The sequence below is a fragment of the Poecilia formosa genome, unplaced genomic scaffold, assembly GCF_000485575.1.
Source record: "Poecilia formosa unplaced genomic scaffold, Poecilia_formosa-5.1.2 Scaffold34, whole genome shotgun sequence".
Taxonomy (NCBI): Eukaryota; Metazoa; Chordata; class Actinopteri; order Cyprinodontiformes; family Poeciliidae; genus Poecilia; species Poecilia formosa.
The window spans coordinates 1-16,221 of NW_006799973.1; the positions used below are offsets into that span (position 1 = coordinate 1).

Below are 16,221 nucleotides of genomic sequence, written 5' to 3' on the forward strand. Positions count from 1 at the left end.
AAGACAGCAAAGATTAAGGGTAAAAGTATTCTTTTAATTTTAACAGCCTGTCTTTTCTGACTGGAAGTGATATCATTTGGAGCGCTTTTTTGACAAGCAGCACCGCCCACCTCGGGTGCCCCGGCAACCACAGCATGCGCTACTCTTTGTAGCCAACCCTTAGCGTTAGCAACAAGCTAGTTTAAAATTTTGCAATCCACAGAATGGAAAGCGGTGATGGGTGAGTGTTTTTAATTGGCCTTTCATTAGTTGTTTCAGTTCAGTGTGTGTCACGTTTTTGAGGACAGTTGCAAACTATAGAATAATGTTTATTTTGCAGGCAGCCGCCACATCCTGTCCGAAATATAAACACATTTCATTGCTCGTGCTAGGCTAACCAGCTAGCATGCTCTTGAATCTTTTTTGCTGCTAAATAAAACACTTTGAAATTGTGACTTCTTGAATTAATACGCTGACTTAAATAACTTTATTTTGCAAGTCTGTACATTTTGTGCTTTATAAACAAAATAGTCGTAAAAATATGGCCAGTGCATTTGTTTCTACTATGCTTCTCAGATGTTTACTAAGAAGATAATCATATTGCCTTATCAGTTAGAGCTGTTTTGCGCTCGTTTCTTTACTTTCTGACTAAACCTTCTGCAGTTTCTATGAATGAGCGAGTTACAAACACCTACCTTCACAGGCGGGCTGCCGATCAGCAGAAAGAAAACCGTTTGCTTATCTGCTTGGCCAAACTGAGCATGGGACCTGCTGCATTCTTTACTGCTGATGGTCGTATTATTTTGCATTCACTTGTTATTTTTTAACTTGATTTGATCTGGAGGACATCTAAGGGAAAATTCAGAAAGAGAAACTTCCTGTAAGTGTAAGATCTTCCCGCAGTTAAGTGCCCTCTGGAAAAGTATGGAGAGTAAATCGAGTGGTTTTTCTGGGTACTTATAAAAACGCAATCTAGATCATAATAAAAATGTTTTTATTTCATGGTTTTATACTCGGCTGTTATACTTTTTTAAAGTTGATTTTGTGGCAAAGATTGACTGAGGCAAAATTATTTCATCTTTTTTACAGACGGGTGCATTTATGCTCCAACAAATAATGCCAAAATATTCCATGTCATGCTTACATAGCAACATATAATTTATTTTTATCCCATCTATCCACCTATTGAAGTCTCTATAAATATGTAGGGTGTATAAACTCTGTGATACTGTTATTCTTGTATTGCTTTTAGTAATAGTGTTTTAAAGTAAAAATATATAAATCAAAAACTTCAACAGCATTCTAAGACCTTCCTAAAATACAACAATTGAACTGTGCCTCCCTTAAAACATGTATGTTGTGTTTTCTGATATTGCATTCGGTGTTTGTTGTCTCAATCAGATTTGAGTGAATAAGCAGGTTCAGTCATTTAAAATGGTAGATTTCCTAATAAAATTATATTATTAAGCAATATTTTGATAGTAACGTGTTTGTGCTTTATATAGTCACCAATCTGACCTCTATTTCTTACACTGATTACATTTTTGAAGTCATATTCAAGCTGTGTTATATGCATGAATTTAACCATTTAACAAGCATTTTATTTGTTTAATTGTTTAATTTTAGAGTTTTAAAAAATTGTGCATTTCAAGATATAGTTCAAGCATTTTATAAGTTCATTTTTTGCCCTATTTTTTTTTATTGATTGTGCCTCTTAAATCCCATGGTGATGAATTTCTCCTGGCTGACAGCTCAATTTTGCGCCAGACTTTTCTGGGAACAGAATTGTCACCATCACTTTTCAGAACCATAATTTGTGTTAATATCGCCTCGCTCGGTCATTCAAGAATCATGTAAGCCCAAGTAAGTGTTGAGTCTGTCTGCTGATGGACATAAAGTGTGATGCTTTTCTGCTGGTTGTGTCCCCTCCTCAGAATGGAGGTCGACGGCTGGGACCCCAGTCTGGAGGACGAGTTGGGAGTTTCACTGGATGACCTGAAGAAATGGATTGAGGAGGCCGTGGAGCAGAGCGAGGCTGTGAAGAAGAAAAAAGCCCAGCTGATAGAGCTCGAGGAATGGGTGGAACAGAAAGAGAAAGAAGAGGCGAAGACAGAGAAACTTCTCAACGATGCCAACCAGTATGGAAGATGTTACTTTTTTTGGGTTTAACTGGTGTTTTCTGCCATTTGCTCATTTTGCCCCTCTGATTCTTCAGGTCCGTTTTGGAGTGTGAGAAGCTGGTGAGGGCAGCGTATGAAAACAACGGCCTCGTCTACCGAGAGAGCAGCTCAGACGATGAAGGCGGCGGAGGAGGAGGGCTCCCCTCTGAAGTCATCGAGATTGATGACGATGATGACGATGACGTCATAGCTGTGGGATGTTGTAAGTCACAGTTTTCTACAGAGTTACTGTCAGTGCTGCAGTAGCTGGAAATGCTAACACGCTTATTTTATCTCTCGTTTCTGTTCTCCACCATCAGTGGTTCCTCCAAAGACACAAGCGCCATCTAAGGACCCAACAGTGAGAGCAGCCAGCCGCGGTTTTTCCTCTTCTGATGACCAAGTGTCATCATGGACCAAGTGTCCATGATGAATGATTAATTAAATTATCTGTAAAACACAGTCTCAGGGCCTGAAATTAATATTTCCACCTCCAAAAGTAATTGTACACATGGCATCGTTTTCTGAAAGGTTTTCATCCACATCAACTCTCACAGTCTGGTCCTGAGTGTTGTATTAAACATGCCAAACCTGTAGGGGGCAGTGTAGCGTTAAGCTAAAACCTGTCAACCAATCAGATTTCTTCAAAACAACCAAGACTTCCTGTTAGGAATTAAACATGGTGCCAGAAGGTTCATTTGTGTGTGCTGAAAAACTATCAGTTTTTGAAAATATACATATTTCTAAGAACAAGCCATTTTGTCAACAGGATATTTATCCATTTTACCTCAAATATAGTTTTATATAAATTTAGCAAAACTTGTTTTTATGAATGAAATAAACAAAAAAAGTTGAATAATTTACATTAATTAAAATAAATATTTATAAAAAAGGGTTATGTGTATATTTTTATAGAGCATAACATTTTAAAATATAATTCTCAAATACATCTTTACTACAAGTGTTGCGTGAATTGGTAACATAATTTGGAAAAATTAATAAACGGAAAATGTAACAAATAATAGAAGAAAAAAATGCACTATGACGTAAGCAAAAATCATCTCCTGCACCATTAAATATAACAAGTAAACATTAACCAAGGCTCAAAAACAAATGAAGAAGAAAGGAGCGCACTGTGACCATCCTCAACCCGTCTTCCACTGCTTGAATTCTCTTATAATGTTCCACTAAAACTTGAAGTCCACATTGTTTCCAGCTGTTCTGACTTCTGCTCTTTCATCACCAGTTAAACGAAGCCTCTGCAGTTCTGCAGAAAACCACCCAGCAGGTCCAGAAGTTGGTCCAAATAGTCACCAAGCCCTCCTCTGCCTCGCCTTTGATACGAACAGCAGTGCAGTCTGTAGTTCAGCCAGGTGAGCACACGCAAAGCTTCTAGCTTTGTGGAGCCGTTATTGGTGCTAATGTTTGGATTTAAAAAAAATTGTATCCTGCAGGAGTTCAGAGCACGACACCAGCTATATTTGTATCACAAGCTCCGTCTCATCAGACGATGACGCAGACGCAGCCAAACCCCAACATAAAAGAAGACGAGCTCAAAGTGGGGATGAACATCCTGGGAAAGAAACGCACCAAGACGTGGCATAAAGGCAACCTGGTGGCAATTAACCCTGTTGGTGCGTTTCTTTTAAACTCATTATGAGCATCACCATGTTTTACACAGCTTTTGCTTCTTGCTCTGTGGGATTGTTTTGATGATCCAGAAGCTCTCTTTGTTTCCAGGAAACGGTGTGTTTAAGTACAAGGTGAGGTTTGATAAAGGCAAGAGTCTGCTGTCTGGGAACCATGTGGCGTTTGACTACAACCCCACCCTGGAGAGCCTGTACGTCGGGGCTCGTGTTGTCGCCAAGTACAAAGACGGAAACCTGGTGTGGCTGTACGCTGGAATCGTGGCAGAGATGCCAAACAACAAGAACCGGATGAGGTATAAATTTTATTTGTTGTCGTATAACGCAGATAAAGAAGAATTTATAGGTTTACGTCGGCAAGAAGTTGGTAATTACTCTGATGCTGTTTGTCCGGTTGTTATTTACAATTGTTACTGTTGCTATTCTTATTATCCCTAGATTTGTTTGTCTTCTTATGAGTTAATTTGTAACCATTTTGTCAATGTCATATAATTTATTTGTTGACTCCTTAGCACAGTATATTGAACAGGCACATTAATATTATAACATGGTTTTAATTACAAAGTTTTTTACAATTTGTCCTTTATAAGCAGAAATGTGGCATTAAACAAATTATGCATGACATGTTTTCTCTGTCCTACTGATTGCTTGTTTTCTTGCATGAAATAAATAAATCAAATAAAAAATAACATTTCCAAAAGTTCAATGATATACAACTTTTGTGTTTTAGGTTTCTGATCTTCTTTGACGACGGCTACGCTTCATATGTGATCCTTCCTGAACTCTATCCAGTTTGCAGACCATGTAGGATTTAACTTCTGTCTTTGATAAAAATAAATAAATAAAAATAACATGTAGAAAAAGAGATAAATGAAGAAGTGTTTCTGTTTCTTTGTGTAGTAAAGCGAACTTGGGAAGACATAGAGGATGCATCTTGTCGGGACTTCATCGAGGAGTACATCTCCGCCTATCCCAGCAGGCCGATGGTGCTCCTAAAGGTCGGCCAGATAATCAAGACGGAGTGGGAGGGGACCTGGTGGAAGAGCAAAGTGGAGGAGGTGGACAGCAGCTTGGTCAAGATCCTCTTTCTGGTTCGTACCAGCCACTCATCCGAATCCAAATGCCATTTTTCAGAGCTTCCAGATCAACAGTGTCATTAATATAACTTAGAAAGACGTGGCACTTTTATCGTGTAGAGTGTTTTTACACCGTTTCTTGTGTTTTCTTGGTGTTGAGCAGGACGATAAGAGGAGCGAATGGATTTACAGAGGATCCACCAGGTTGGAGCCCATGTTCAATCTGAAACTGGCTTCAGCAAACACTCAAGAAAAGAAGCTAGCTGGCCACCAGAGGACAAGGCCAAACATGGGTAACTGGACACAGATTTGCAACATTAAAAGCTTGTGTTGAACATTGTCAAAGCCTGACTTAATCAGAAAATGCCCCTGGATCTGTAAGCCAGGACTGGTTGGGTTTGAGCCTTTTTTATTGTTACTGTCATACAGTTTAAAGCAGTAATATTACATAATGCAAATTAATTACATGACCTGTTTTTACCATTTTACGGTCAACAATACAGAGTCACAAAAGTGAAAAGATGACAGAGGAAAGTCAAAGTGGAATCCTCAACCACAAATTTCACTTAAAAAACTTTTATATAAAATCAAAGTGGTATGTTGCCCACATATCGCAGCAGTGAATTACCCTTTAATTACAGCACAACTAGTTCATAGTTAACATTTTTAAATTATCTTTCAAACTAAATTATTTCTTTTAAACCTTCCTGAATATAAAAATCTGGAAAACTGAGAATCAACTTAGTTTGAGACAATAAAACAGCTGTGATTGAACAAGCTTCACCTGTCATGATGAATTTTGCTGGACGATAAATTGTCCCGATAATAATGCGATAAACAATAATATTGTTTTGAGACTATTTTGAAGTAATATAATGGTAATGACATCATAATGCAAGTTTGCTCCCTCGTTGACTAATAAACTTAGATTTTGTTTCAAAATAAAACACAACCATAAACAATAAATATAGAACTACACTCAGTTGAATTCAGAATTTAAATGAAGATGTCAAAATTACCTTTTAGAAAATACTAATCATCAGATTAATTGATTAGTTGATTAATTGCGTATTGCGATAGGCTCACTCACATGTTGCTGAGCTTCGACATTAATGTTGGACCAAACAGAGACCTGCCCAACACCTGGATGTCACTTCAGGTTGCCTTCACAAAACACAAAAGATGTACATTATATGATCTATTTAATGACTGTAACTTTGTTTTTTGTTTTTTTGTTTGTTTTTTTACAAATATTATTCTAAAACTTGAATTAATAATACTTTTAATAGTGTTTTGATCAATAATTACCACTTGCTCTTTTTTGGGGGAAGAAAGTTGGAGAATTTCCCTCCGTCTGTCACGACTTCTACACTGACTGTCGCTACTTCCTCCAATCTCTAGGAGCACTAAGGAGTAAAGGCCCAGTCGTTCAGTACACTGGCGTCGAACACGTCGGAGTTTCTCCTGCCAAACCTCCTCAAACGACACAGAGTCAGCCGCCAGCGATGACTCTGATCCAGCAGCTTCAGCAGCGGCCGCAGCCCCAGCTCCTCCAGCAGGTCCAGCCGTCCCAGCAAACCCTGCAGCCACAAGCTCAACAAACCCAGCAAACCCCTCAGCCCTCACCGGCTGCCCAGTTTCAACGTATTGAGTAAGTATGAGAGCTGAAACGGTTAACTGCATTTTTTAAATATTGTGTGGATTATACAGATTTTTTTTTTTTTTTAAATGTCCATTCGCTGAAAGAACAACTCAGAGCAGTAATTGACCTAAAACTATACCCAAACATTTTGCATTAAAGATAAAAAAAAATTATGTTGGCTGTAAATATGTTTTACCCAAAACTCCTGAAGTGGCATTAGGCTTTACCTAATTCAAATCATGTTAAAAGAAATCAAATTTTTAATCAGTTAGACAAAAAATAATCAACATGTCAGTCCTACACTACATTGACGTTAGGTCAAAGAGGAAGAGCTGAGCTTTTCACATGTTGATGTCAAAATTATTGTTTTCACTGAAGAAACTTTGCTGCAAGTGATGCAGCATACACTATAGAAATGCTTTTCTAATGCATTTTAGGAAATATGATATTTATTTTCGAATTTAAAAAAGGAATTATTTGTTATTTTGCATCTTTTAATGGCTGCATGAAAGCCTAATGAATTGGAATGTTACCGCTTCAGAGGGGAGAGTATCATCCGGGGTAAATTTGTATTTTAAACAGGTTTTGTTAGGAGAATGATTGGATTTTTACACCAAACCGTCTGTAATAAGAACAGGTAAATGATGATCATCATCCAGATGATGGTTTCACTTCCCGTCAGGGTTTAACGATTACAAAGTTAGCTTCATGGGAAGCCAACTCGCTCTTTAATGTGTCAAGATAAACAATAATTGTTTTTTTTCCCTTTTGTTTTATCACCTCAAGAAATAAACATCAGATGGCAAAGAAGAGCACGTCTAATTTCATCCCTGGTGTCGGCGGGACGCACGCCTCCAAGATCCTGCAGGCTGCGTCCGCTAACGCCAGCAACCTCTCAGTGTAAGTTCACAGTTTTACATGATTAAATTCAGCAAACACAAACAAGAAAGTAGCTAATAAAGCTAATCAGATTCTGTTCTTTGAACGAAAATTAGCACCAGATAGTTTATTTTTTTATTTTTAATGCAGAAACAATGTTTGGTAAAGCCCCATTTTTGTACTGCTGCCATCTTGTGCTTAAGCCTGTCGTACTAACAGAATTTGGTGGATGATAAATTGTCCCAGAAGTGTTAACACAATAAATGATAAAATTGTTCTTTTGAGACAATTTTCAAGTAATATAATGGTGATAATCCAAGAATACAGTCTTAGACATTTAGGTTTTGAAGAGATGTTGCTCCTTTCCTGTCTCTGACAGTTTAACGCTTCCACACAAAAGTTTCCAGGAAGAACATAAAAACATAAACATAAGAACATAAAAACTCTTTATTTTGAAGATGAAAGCAGCTGATGTTCTGTAAGTCTCAATGTTCTCAGGAAAGGACGAAAAACTACTTAGTTCTGCATTTTCATCGATTTAAGTGTTTTAAATAACTTTGCATAGCTGATTTGCTTACAACTGTTTTATTTGTGAAGAAACAGTTGTCACTTTCAAAGTTATCAGAATCGAATTCAGTTTTTAAAGTTTTAAATCCACAGTGGAAAGGTGCAGAGCACCCCGAACACGCCCACGTCCTCCTTCACGCCTCCGTATCAGAGACAGACGACCGCCCTGGCGCCTCCCCCTTCCATCGTCACGCACGCGATGGCCACCATCCCTCAGCAGCCGTCCTACAGAGCCCCGACGGACCGCATCTTCTACCTGGCTCACACCTGCCAGCCTGCATGTCTGAACCGCGTCCGACCAGCAAAGTCAGACCTGCACAGAGGAAAGAACCCCCTCCTCACTCCGCTGCTCTACGACTTCAGACGCATGACGGGACGACGCAAAGTCAACCGTAAAGTACGCACAATCCTTTAAAAATGCTGACTATACGAATTCATTTATTTTAAAATGACGGTTCTTTATGCTCAACCTCCAGATGTCCTTCCACGTTATCTACAAGGCTCCGTGTGGACTTTGTCTGCGTAACATGGGGGAGATCCAGAACTACCTCTTCCAGACCCGCTGTGACTTTATATTCTTAGAGATGTTCTGCCTCGACCCGTACGTCCTGGTGGACCGGCCTTTCCAGCCGCAAAGGCCCTTCTATTACATTCCAGACATCACTAGTGGGAAGGAGGACATCCCTCTGTCCTGCGTCAATGAGATTGACACCACTCCACCACCTAACGTAAAATACAGTAAGGATCAAAACCATTTTCTCCCAAATGTGGGATTATTTCATATTTTTTTTTTCAGTTTTATTCTTCCTTTGGTCAGTCGTTCACATGCCTAAGCCTTTCTTTCCCTGTGCAATTTATTTAACGAGCACAAACTTTCTCCAAAATCTTCAGTATGAAAATATTTAACTTCAATAACGGCTAATTTATTTTCAGGCATTGCTCTCGTCTTTCCATGTGTGTAATGGAAATCTTTAAATGAAATATTAGTAAAAGGAAAATAAGTTTGTCTAAGTACTAAGGAGAAACATGTCGGCTCCTCAAAATGGGAAAATAATCAAATTTGTTTTTGTGCATCTAGGATCTATCATTAGATGCAATGATATCCCATAACTCATTTTCATTTTGGGCCACATCAAAAATCTGAATGTTCTTACAGGGCCAGAATATATTAAACCCATTAAATTGCTAAAATATCAATAAATAGCTGTTTCAGCATTCAGTAAGTGTTTCTTAAAATTAAATAATATTGAACATCTTTTCTAACTGGTCAGCAGTCCAGCCAGGATTGTTTTTGTTTTTTTGCAATCAAAATCAGAGATTTTCTGACGTTAATTTAGAAATATTTGTAAGGAATTTTTATGATATTTGCACTAAAGTATGTTGTTAAATGTGACTTTTTTTATTATTATTATTATTAATCGCCATATTGATCACAGATTAAGACTTGACATCAAGTGAGGCTGAGTCATTTAAACCCAAAGTTTTTGGCCAATTTTGAGAAAAAAATTCAGTAAAATCAGAAAAAAATGTGCGAATCTGTTGACTTTGTGTGAATTTTTCAGATTTGTGAAAAACTGGATGGACTTATTGATGTAATTTGGAGGCTGAAGGGCCACATAAAACTCCGTGGTGGGCCAGATTTGGCCCCCGGGCCTTGAGTTTAACACATGCACCATAAATGTTTTAAGATAAATAAAGAAAAGCAGTCCAGTTTCTCTCTTTTTTTTTTTTTACATAACAACAAATTTTAGCAAGTCATTCTCAATCTGTGTCAAAATTAAAATGCAGCAAATTAAAAACGATTGCTTGCTTGTGCGTTCAGCTGTACTTTGCTGCTGAATACAGTTTGTTTTGTGAACATGTGATACCTGACAGCTGTGCCTGACTCATTCTCTCCTCTCTCCACAAGGCAAGGAGCGAATCCCTGAAGACGGAGTATTTATTAACACCAGTTCAGACTTCCTGGTCGGCTGTGAATGTACCGACGGCTGCAAAGACAAGTCAGTGGAGATAATCGCCTTTATTTCAATTTGTCTGCTGCAGATAAGACCCTGGAGATTTGTCATGGGATCTTGGTATTTCTTCTTCTTTTTAATTACAGATCCAAATGTTCCTGCCACCAGCTGACCCTGCAGGCTTCAGGCTGCACACCTGGGGGGCAGATCAACCAGAGCGCCGGATATTCATACAAACGATTAGAGGAGTGCTTACCTACAGGGTCAGACATTTTCACCTGCATAACTCACTCATGTCTTTCATTCCCACACAGGCAAATAATAACTAAAAACGACTTTTGTCCTCGTGTTTAATGTGAAATTGTCGTCTTTCTTCCTGCTCTTCTCTTAGCATCTATGAGTGCAACAAAAGGTGTAAATGTTGTGCTCAGATGTGCACCAACCGGCTGGTGCAGCACGGCCTGCAGGTCCGTCTGCAGCTCTTTAAGACCCAGAACAAAGGCTGGGGCATTCGCTGTCTGGACGATATAGCTAAGGGATCATTTGTTTGCATTTATGCTGGTGAGAAACACGATTAGGACTGATGGGAAGACGGACACAATCAGGCTGCCATGCAGAATCCATGCATTGTCTGTCTTTCCTTCCGTTTTCCCAGGTAAAATCCTGACTGATGATTTCGCTGACAAAGAAGGTCTAGAAATGGGTGACGAGTATTTCGCTAACCTGGACCACATTGAGAGCGTGGAGAACTTCAAGGAAGGCTACGAGAGCGAGGCGCACTGCTCCGACAGCGAGGGCAGCGGCGTGGACGTGTCCAGGATGAAAATCCAGCCGTCCGCTTTGGTCTCCAGCGGCGCTGCGAGGAAAAAAGGCGAGTCCCAGCCCAAACATATGATGTGTCTGCTGCTTTTATTTGCAGCAGGCAGCCATTTTATCATACATGTTTCCTCGTCCCGCAGCTCAGAGCTCCAGCTCTTCGGATGACAGCAACGACGAAGAGGAGAAAGATTCAAAGAGTGAAGATGAAAGCGACAGCTCAGACGACACCTTTGTGAAGGACAACTACTACACCCCCAGCTCTGTGTGGAGGAGTTACACGACTCGCGGTCAGGCCAAGGGCAACAAAGAAGGTACTGCAGATCCAACGCTGATGATCAAACTCAGCAGTAGAGCCTTGAAAAACACAGATCTGGAAAAAATGAAGAGCCCACAGCATTGAAAACCTCCTGGTTTTTCCACCAAATACTGATTTCTAAACTCTTCCTGAGTTAAAACAGTAATATTGTTGTTTCTAAATTAATATCAACTTGTTTTCTTTGCATTATTTGAGGTCTGGAAGCTCTGCGTCTTTCATCATTTTGACCATTTCTCATTTTCTGCAAATACTAAAGTTTTCTTGTAACTTCAGAGACATGTTGTCAGTGGTTCATATAATACAATAACAATGTTCGTTTTACTCAAATACATACCTATAAAAAGTAAAATCAGAGAAACTGACCATTTTAAATGGTTTCTTAATTTTTTTCCAGAGATGTATATGTAAATGATTGCAGTATCTTTATTTTCTTTATGGTAACACTATGTGCCCCCCACACATTTGTCTTTTGCAGGCTAAATATAAATTCTGTTTGTTTTTACGTTTTGTTTGCTTTTTTAATAAAAACTTTCATTTTAGAAAAAACCCTATTCTCACTGTTTTAGTCTTATTTAGAGGAAATCAACACATATTACTAAAACCTGATGATCTTACCGTGAACAAATTGCTTTAATATCGCTAGTAGGTAATGTTTAATGTTTTCTCTCGTCTTTTATCAACTCGCCTTCATCTAATGCTTAAGGGTCGTTAATAATATCAATTTGGTAGAACAACTTATTTTATCACGGTGTGATAAACAGTTGTAGGATGCCAACAACATGCTAGCTAATCTTAAAACAGCAAGATGAATGCGGGTAGCCATGCTTTGCCTTATTACTGCCTGATTGTTTGGCTATCTATTTTACTTGGCTTTCAACACCAGTGGGATCTAGTTTTAAATTGTATTTTTTTTGTTTTTAAACTGTTTTTAAATTACTTTTTTATTATGTTGTGATTTTAAATTGTACAGCACTTTGTATCAACTGTGGTTGTTTTAAAGTGCTTTATAAATAAAGTTGGTATGGTATGGTATGGTAAATAAAGTTAATTCTTGCTCTCCTGCTGCAGGGAGTCAGGACAGTAAAGATGGACTGAGTGTCTCAGCCAAAGGTCAGGATGATGAGAAACCGCCCTCCATGCCAGAGGAGACGGGGAAAAGCAAAGTGGCTTCCTGGTTAACAAGCCAGGGCCTGAAGAAGGTCAGTAAAATAAAACAAATAATATTAAACGATAAGACTATTTTACATCCTGATGTGTCCAGTAGCCACATGAAACAATCTCTGATTATATATTTTATTTTGGGTGATTTTTGCTTCTATACTCTGTTCTCTCTCCCCAACAGGAAACTGGAGACAACAAGAGGTGTGCTGAAATTCCCAAACTCTCCCTAAATTTAATAGTTGTTTTTTTCCCCCCATTTTAAGCTTTAATTAATTTAATTGCTCATGGAATATTCTTATTCTGCAGTCAAATAAAGACGGAGCAATCAAAGAAACAGGACGTCATGACTCTATCGGACAGCGATGATGTTCAGACGATTAGCTCCGGATCTGAAGACAACAAAGACAGAGAGAAAGCCACTCCGGGTAAACGCAGTTAAAAACCAAACACCAGATCTTTCCTCTACATGTTTCATGACTTTCCCACGCTCTTCTTCGCTGGAGCTTCTGTATCCGGCGTGACCAAGAAGCAGGTAGCGGTGAAATCCACCCGAGGCATCGCCCTGAAGAACAGCCACAGTATGATGGTGAAACCGTCTGGGGGAGGAGTCGGGCCCAGCGTTCAGGGGAGCAAACCCGGCCACCAGGGGCAGCCTGGAGGAGGGGCAGAAAACGCTCCCAAAAACACCCGGCTGTTCTTCGACGGCGAAGAGTCCTGCTACATCATCGACGCCAAGTTGGAGGGAAATCTGGGACGTTATCTCAATGTAAGAAAGTTTTCTCTGCGTCATTTAAAAGCAGCTTTCTGTGATCCAAATTGACATGCTCTTCTATTACCTGCATTGCAGCACAGCTGCAGTCCTAACCTGTTCGTCCAGAACGTGTTTGTCGACACACACGACTTGAGATTCCCCTGGGTGGCGTTCTTCGCCAGCAAGTGAGTTAGAAATGGGTTCATTTGATCATACTGGGGATTTACAGTTTAAACATGGTCTGTAAGCGCTAATGAGGGAGTGCCGGAGGTCCTTAAAGAGACAGAGGCCAATTTTATGGAAACAGCTATGAAGCAAAACTAGAGTCCAAAAGTAGCGGCTTTTGGACTATAAGCCGCTACTTTTTCCCCTGCGCTTTGAACCATGCTGCTTATAGCTTGGTGCGGCTTTTCTGTGGAATTGTCTTCAACCACCAGGGGGCGCTTTAGCAGGAAGTGAATCATTGGGAGTCAAAATTGGAAATCAAAGAAGAAAGTGCTACTTTTCATTTAGAACAAGCACATGCTAGCATCAGGGACGACGGAGAAATTCCTTCAAACTCATATGATGCAGCTTTTAAGTTGAGGGCTATCGATCTGGCAGTACAGGAGGGAAATAGAGCCGCTGCAGGTAAACTCAGCGTGAATGAAACCACGGTTCAGCGTTGGAGACGGAGAACTGCGTCCGTAATAAATCCAGCAAGTTTATTAGGACGCAGCTGCCCTCTGCTGGGTCCTTATGGAAAACCGAGAGCGGCGAGATATGTTTCCAGTTTTTCTCAAAAAATGTTTAGTTGCGGCTAAGTACGGTAATTTTAATTTATTTTTGACATAGAATTTTAAAAACAACTGCAGGTAAGAAAGTTTTAAGCTTTAAACATTTCCTCTAGAAAAGAATCTGGAAGCAACCAAGTGTTGTAAAACTGCAAAAGTATTCACACCGCTTCAACCTTTCAACATTACAGCCTCATGTTATTAAGCTTCTAACGCAATTGAAGACAGAAACATTTGTTACTGGAGCTCTGGTTAGTCGGGAGCCAAAACATTTGGTAATGGTTTCAGTTACAAGTCTGACTATTATAGATCAGAAATGCCTAATAGTTTGTCTTTCAACTAATTTGCACCTTCGCTCTTCTTCTTATCGTTACATCATCTGATAAAGTTTCCTTCCGTCTCTTCCGCTGATGTTTTTTTTCCCCTGACTGTGTTGCGTTCAGGCGGATTCGGGCCGGCACAGAACTGACCTGGGATTATAACTACGAGGTGGGAAGCGTTGAAGGCAAAGAGCTGCTGTGCTGCTGCGGATCCACAGAGTGCCGTGGGCGGCTGCTGTGATCCACCCGGACTTCATCCCCTTCAACGCCGAACCCCGTTTAGATTATGTTTTATTAAGTTCTAGGAATTTTGTAGCATCTCGTTCTTTTCGTGTGTGTATTTTTTTTTACCAGCATGTGACTTAAGTGTCTGATGTTGTCCATTAAATGTTTTCTTTACCTCCGAATAAAAGTTTCTTCAGTGACCGGAGCTCCTGCCTTGTTACTCATTTATTACTGCTTGAATTATACATTATTTGTTGTTTTCTGAAAAATCTCTTACTGACCAAAACAGCTAAATATGTTTTATTTCTGCTCGATGTGACTCAAACTTGCGGAAGTCCAGGTTCTCTCAAAACGATCCGTTTCTTTCAATTTATCCAACCGGGCAGAGAGTTCGTCCAATCAGCTCAACTCAATCAAAAAAAAAAGATAAACATTTGTCTTGAACGTAAAACTCGGAGCAGAAGCTGCTGACCTTCATCAGTTTTGGATGTTTTTTGGTGTACTCGAACATTTTTTAGCATGTTTTACTACCCGGCTGTTTTAAACCGTCGATCAGGATGTTTCTCTACGATCTGGTGAGTGAAAATCTTTTAAATCCTTCAACAGTCCAGTGACGTTTCCACTAAATCTGATTCTTGGAGAGGTTTTTCCAAATTATCGAGGTTGATGTGTTGCATTGCTACTTACAAAAAATAAATAAAAAACTTCATACTGGTGAACTCTTTTAGTTATTTAAACTACGTTAATCTGTCATTACAAAAGAATAATCGTTATTTTAAAAAAGAAAAGGACAATTTTGCAAAAAGTGACAAAATCATGAACTACTCAATACATTATTATTATTATTATTATTAAAGAAAATGTATTGAGTAGTTCATGATTTTGTCACTTTTTGCAAAATTGTCCTTTTCTTTTTTAAAATAAATTTAAAATATGTCTACGCTTTTTACATTTAAATCTGTAACCCTGTTCGATTTAAACACAAAATGGCTGCACAGAGTTTACTAGTTTTTTTTTTTGTCCTTAATAAACAGATGCATCCAGGTGCATCTTTAAAAGCTGACAAACACAAACAGCGCCTCTGAAGTCAAAACAAAAGCGCTGCAGGGTTTGATGTGTCCTTCACCAAATGTAAGATTTCTAAAGATTAAAGAGATTAAAAAAAAAAACAAAACTCAGCTTGATTCCCACGGGTGCTCCTCAAATGTGAACATTTTATATATTTTTTAAGGTTTTTGACCAGCTTTGATTATAACTTTTAACTTAAAGACGATATAGCTCCTTGAATTATTAGTGGAAATCAAGATATTAGAATATAAAGAGACAAAAAAAATTGAGTTATTTAAATATGTAAAGATTTTTTACATATTTAAATTATTTTGGGATGCTGTTGAAATCCCAAAATAATTTTATGCGATCAATCAGAAATGATGATTAAAATCTAAAACCAAAATAGACCTTTTTTATGTTTCCCCCTTCCAAATTCTTTCAAACTAAGTGTTTTAATGTATCAATAGAAAAATATATTTCTGATCATTTCCAGGCAAAACGTAATTAACATTACATTAATCTGTAATCACATATTTTTTAGTAAATAAAAGATAACTTCAACATATAATGTTTGTTAATTAATTATAATAAAGACCTTATATGTTGTTCCTTGTCATTTTGATCAGCTTCAAATGCTGATCCGTTTGTGAATTTGACAATTAGCTCTGCCTTCTGTTTTTAATTCAGCAGTAAATGAATTATTTACATTTCAGGCTGGTTGCCACAAAAGGCATCAAAGTTCCTCGGAGGGATTTCCTGAAAGTCAACGTGAAAAGGAGTTGGTGAGTATTTTTTTTAAACTGTAGTTGCTTTATTCAGTGTATGACAGTTTTATTTGTTCCACCGTTTATGCAAAAGGTGATAAAATGGGAAACAGTTAAAGTTTTATTAAGGTAAGAAACA

The 16,221-nt window shown here is 38.6% G+C and overlaps 1 protein-coding gene across 1 annotated transcript; it reads left to right on the forward strand.

The window, feature by feature from the left end:
- Window positions 1–103: 103 nt before the first annotated feature.
- LOC103136616 (histone-lysine N-methyltransferase SETDB1-B-like) lies at window positions 104–14,473 on the forward strand. The gene is made up of 25 exons (XM_007549936.2): window positions 104–220; window positions 1,914–2,117; window positions 2,195–2,361; window positions 2,459–2,499; window positions 3,385–3,511; window positions 3,593–3,772; window positions 3,879–4,080; window positions 4,515–4,588; window positions 4,685–4,875; window positions 5,024–5,153; window positions 6,262–6,511; window positions 7,289–7,402; window positions 8,042–8,345; window positions 8,425–8,686; window positions 9,858–9,948; window positions 10,050–10,166; window positions 10,295–10,464; window positions 10,559–10,774; window positions 10,863–11,033; window positions 12,107–12,237; window positions 12,381–12,400; window positions 12,506–12,624; window positions 12,703–12,965; window positions 13,047–13,135; window positions 14,167–14,473. The coding sequence occupies exons 1-25, from the start codon at window positions 204–206 to the stop codon at window positions 14,282–14,284; spliced, it is 3,768 nt and encodes a 1,255-aa protein (XP_007549998.1). The 5' UTR covers window positions 104–203; the 3' UTR covers window positions 14,285–14,473.
- Window positions 14,474–16,221: the final 1,748 nt, after the last annotated feature.

Excerpts from the sequence above, each read along its gene's own strand:
- LOC103136616 (XM_007549936.2), top strand. Across the intron at positions 4,081-4,514 it reads AACAACAAGAACCGGATGAG|GTTTCTGATCTTCTTTGACG; the intron begins GTATAAATTTTA and ends TTTGTGTTTTAG. Across the intron at positions 5,154-6,261 it reads GAGGACAAGGCCAAACATGG|GAGCACTAAGGAGTAAAGGC; the intron begins GTAACTGGACAC and ends TCCAATCTCTAG.